Source organism: Gymnoscopelus braueri, assembly GCF_963280865.1.
Source record: "Gymnoscopelus braueri genome assembly, chromosome: 5".
NCBI lineage: Eukaryota > Metazoa > Chordata > Actinopteri > Myctophiformes > Myctophidae > Gymnoscopelus > Gymnoscopelus braueri.
Window position 1 is genome coordinate 29668030 of NC_137606.1, and position 4560 is coordinate 29672589.

General features: G+C 40.7%; 1 protein-coding gene across 1 annotated transcript; it reads left to right on the top strand.

Annotated features, from left to right (window-relative positions):
- Positions 1–473: 473 nt before the first annotated feature.
- Positions 474–4256, top strand: diabloa (diablo, IAP-binding mitochondrial protein a; the record flags this gene model as incomplete). The annotated part of the gene is made up of 6 exons (XM_080427948.1): positions 474–613; positions 936–1074; positions 1898–2023; positions 2599–2709; positions 2925–3021; positions 3593–4256. 6 exons carry the CDS (start codon positions 474–476, stop codon positions 3799–3801), a joined length of 822 nt encoding a protein of 273 aa, XP_080284074.1. The 3' UTR covers positions 3802–4256.
- Positions 4257–4560: the final 304 nt, after the last annotated feature.

Consider the following 4560-nt stretch of genomic DNA (forward strand, 5'->3'; position numbering starts at 1 on the left):
TAGGCACAGACAGACTACTGTACAAATACAGGAAAACAACACACACATCAACCAGTAAACCAGTCAGAGTCCACCCATGCGTAGGCTACTATTTGTTTGAACCCGGCCCCTTCAGTCTAGGTATCAAATAGACGCACGTCCCATGCCAACGTCAACAGATGATGATCGTTGCATGGTATTGCGTATGCTAAGGTGCTGCCAATGCCTTATAAATACCCATGTTCCACACAGACTGCAGTTAAAAGCTCCAGCTACCTTTAGAGGGAACATTACACCTGAGACCAAAACGAATCTGCGGATTTACACCGGTAGATGGCAACAGATAGTTAAAAAGTGTTTAAAAACAAGAAGTAACTTGCCTTTTAACAATCTACAGAGAGTTTAAATTGCCACAGTTTAAGTAATATATATATATATATATTTTATATTTTGTGTTTATAATTTATTTGCGTAACATATATAATTTTGCAAAAATGCAAGCTGCCCGCCGTCAGTGTACTATGTGCGCCACCCGTGCTGCTGGAGGACTTCTGCAAAGTCGAACGGACATTTTATTGCTGCGCACCAACATGGCTGCGCTCAGGAGGACTGCTGTTTGCCTCGGCTTTCTGAGGTGAGTTTTAATGACAATACAAAACTGAATCGACTTTTTTTTTAATCGTTTCTTAATAAATAACTGTATTGAAGTATTGAAACCATTTAACTGGCTCAAATAAAGCGAGAAAATGTGCATCGACCGCTGTCTTTGGGTTCGCCAAAGATTCGTCTTACAACAAGGAAGTAGTTCATACGCAAAAATCATACGCAGAAAGTCCTCACTGTTAATTTATCAATTTACACTCAAGAGTTAAATGAGGACGTTTACTGTATAGGCCATTGGGGTGACATAGGCTGCTGTATATATTACTAAAATGTGTGTTTCTCGCTTTCTAAAGGAGTGCTGCGAGTGTCCTGGTCAGTAACAAGAGGGCTACATTCCAGAGGTTGGGCAGATTGACAGATGTAGTGCGCACTGGTGTGGCGTCCTTGACCGTCGGCACTGGACTGTCACTGTGTGCTGTCCCTTTCACACAGGTGGGTTAATGAATGTTAGTTATACGTTTTACTTGTACGCTGTCAGCACGGATGGACAGTTTTTCATTCAAAGTAAAGTCCTCATGGGTGTACAAATGGACCGACAGGCAGGGTATTTGTGCACTGTCCGAGTTACAGAAGGTTAAATTAACACTGTGGATTTTACTATGTTGAAAAGGTAGCAGCTGTGTTATCTGTATGCACACTAAGCAGATAACACAATCCTGTCTTTCAGGGAGACGTGTTTTAGGGTGTCACTTTAACTTTAAACTATACACATCAGGAATAGTGTAATACTTTGCCAGGGTAATGCAACTGCACTAAAGTGACGCTCAGAATATCAACACTCTTAAGGTAGCGAAGTGGTAAAGTCCCTGCCCACCACCACAGAGGTTGTGGGTTCGAATCTACCGTGGTGCATCCAGCTTTGTCTGGCGTCTATGCCAACACAATTGGCCCGTGTTTGGGGAGGGAAGCCGGGCGGGAGGGTTGGGGTGGCACCTGTCAGGGGGGAGTGTTGGACGGGAGGAGTAGTTCTATGTCCTCCCGGTGGGGGATTCTCACTACCAGGTGAGACAGTAGGATACACAGCTGTGACAACACAAAAATGTGTGTGGGGAGGAATCAATTGGCACAAAAACTAAATTGGGGAGAAAAAAGGGGTAAAAAATTATTGGCTACTCTAAATGATTATTTTTTTAAATAGAGGAAAAAAAACACTAAACTTTTTCTATGACATACATTGTTCTCTGTTTTTTAAAGAGCAGCAGCACTAATCTAAAGCTGAAATGAAAATTTGCTGTCTCTCTCATTCTCTGTGCAGCAAGTGGAAAACCTCTCGCATGATTCCCTCATCAGAAGAGCTGCTTCAATGGTTACAGACAGCTCATGCATTTACCTCTCACAGACCACCCTGGCTCATATAAATGCGCTTACAGAGTATTCCAAGGTAAATCTTTGATCACAATGGTTAACATTTCTCTGAAGTTATAATCTGGCAGTTTAGTGCTTTCGATTTCACTATATTCGTCAGGGAGAAGATTTTATTGTATCGTAATGTCAACTCACTACCCACTCATGGATATAGAGATAGAGCCTGCTTTTTGCTTTTTAGTCAACCTGTAGTTTGGGTTCTAAAGAGTCTAAGGACATTTAACAATGCGTTTTTGACAGTATTGATGCATGATTGAGTCCCCCCCCCCAATACTTTATCACTAAAGCATATAATCTGACCTACATAGATAGATTGAAGACCTATCTATCTAGGTCAGATTTGTATTTATCAAGTGAGACATTGCACAATATGTTCTCAAAGAAGCATAAATCTGACCTGTCTTAACCTATACAGTACAGCATTGTGTCTTATGGTTGATTTGTCCTTAGATGTGGTAAAACATTTAGCTTTCTGTGTCTCATTCATCATTCATCAACACAAGAAACTATTAACTGAAATGCTAAAATAGTTTGAACTGTTTCATATTTTAAGAGCAACTGGCTGTATCTCATTTTTCGTTTTGTTCACAGGCTGTGCACACTCTCGTCGCCCTCCAGAGACGGTATTTGGCCTTATTGGGAAAACTGACCCCTGCAGAAGAGGATTCCATATGGCAAGTCATCATTAGCCAGCGTGCAGCGGTATGTATGCGTTTGTCTCACAAACCAGAAATTATATCATGATTGAAAGAAATGTGAACTTCAACTTATACTCAAATGTCATGCTTACACCTATTCCTTTACTGTCAGTTTTTTATATATGTACTGTATACATAGTGTCTTAAACATGTATGCATGTAGTGTCTTAAACGTGAAGCAGGTCTAGAAGCTTAATCTGTACTCCTCTGACCTGACAGGCTGATGACAAACTCGATGAATGCAAGCGCTTTGAGTTAACCTGGTTGGGTGCTGTCAGCCTGTGTGAAATGGCATCCGAAGCAGCGTATACTTCAGGTATGTAAAAGAAAATTATCTCAGAGAAGAACTGAAATGCAACTTAACATTACTCAGGAATGATTGTCAGTTTAACTACTTAAATCGGATCCTCTATACTTAGTAAACTAATACTGAGTTGACCTGGGTTCCCCACGGCTGCTTTATCCCTCTATTCAAAATCTCTCACGTTGTGAGCTTGAAAATGTGCTATTTTAAAAGTTCCCCCCAGAAGAGGGATGCTAGGGTTCAAGTGGTGAACTTGATATTCTCAGCCTCCTGAAACAGTGAGGATCACAGCCAGCAATGTCTCTAAGAAAGACATTGACTTGTCAGTATAAACAAAGTCTTAGAAGATAGTGTATGGCCCCGTAGTTGTTACTCTGTAATGCTTTGAGACGAGATGAAGAAAGAGCCTCAGATGGATCATGGTGGACTCAAGTTCCCGTGGTTTAGAACAAAACAGAGATGATGGACAGATGCACCTGCTTGACATCACCTAATGCCTTTTGGACACGCAGATCTATCAATTCTCACCCTGTTCTCCCAGCAATGTGGCTAAGAGTGTTTGTTTGTTTTTCTGTTCTCACAGGTGCTGAGCAGGCATCCATCACTGCACGGATGAATGTTCAGATGGCCCAGTCCCAGGTGGAGGAGGCACGGAAAGTATCGAAGGATGCGGATAAGAAGTTAGCCGAGGTAAAGGCTGAAGAGATCCAACGGATGGCAGAATATGCTTCGTTTCTGGACAAGAATGGCGAGGAGCATGAGATACATGAGGCTTATTTGCGAGAGGACTAAAAGGAAACACCCACATTATTATTTGGATTCTGTTGTGGCAGAGGGGAAAAAACTATTCACTGTTTTGTTTTCAGTGGTGTTCAGTTCTGTTTATGTCTTTGACATGACCTTGGTGATTTACTTGGTGATTTCTCCCTCTCTGTCATTGAGGGAAATATTGGATGTTTCATTTTGTAAATATTTTGTACTTGCATCTCTGCATAAATGCGAAGAATCTGCAATCAAGGGAAAATATTCTATAAAAGTGAATTAGTAATTTGCAAACAAACTTGTTTGTAAGCCCTCATTTTCTGTCGAATATTTAAAAAACTATTTATTTGATTAGTGTAAATGTTTTTTCTGGATTGTGTAAGATGATTGACTATTTTAAGGAGAGGGCTGGTCAGCATGCAATTAATTTTTTTTTGTGTATGTTGGGTTAGGTTCCATTGTAATAAAGACATTTTTTCATATAATTATTGTTTGTTGTCTTACTTTTTTGCATCTGGAACAAAAACTTAGGGCGTGCTCCCACCGCACTTTTATTTTACCTCTGGGGTGGAATCTGCCAATGCTTTGTCAATGCAAATGCGTGGATTCATGGTCTTGCGGATTTCTTCCAAGAATCCACGCATTTGCATTGACAAAGCATTGGCAAATTCCGCCCCAGAGGTAAAATAAAAGTGCGGTGGGAGCGCGCCCTTACAGTACATTTTAGAGTGTATAAGAGTGTCTTATTTTTTGTCACAAAAAATAGAATGAATGAGGTATTAGGCAGAA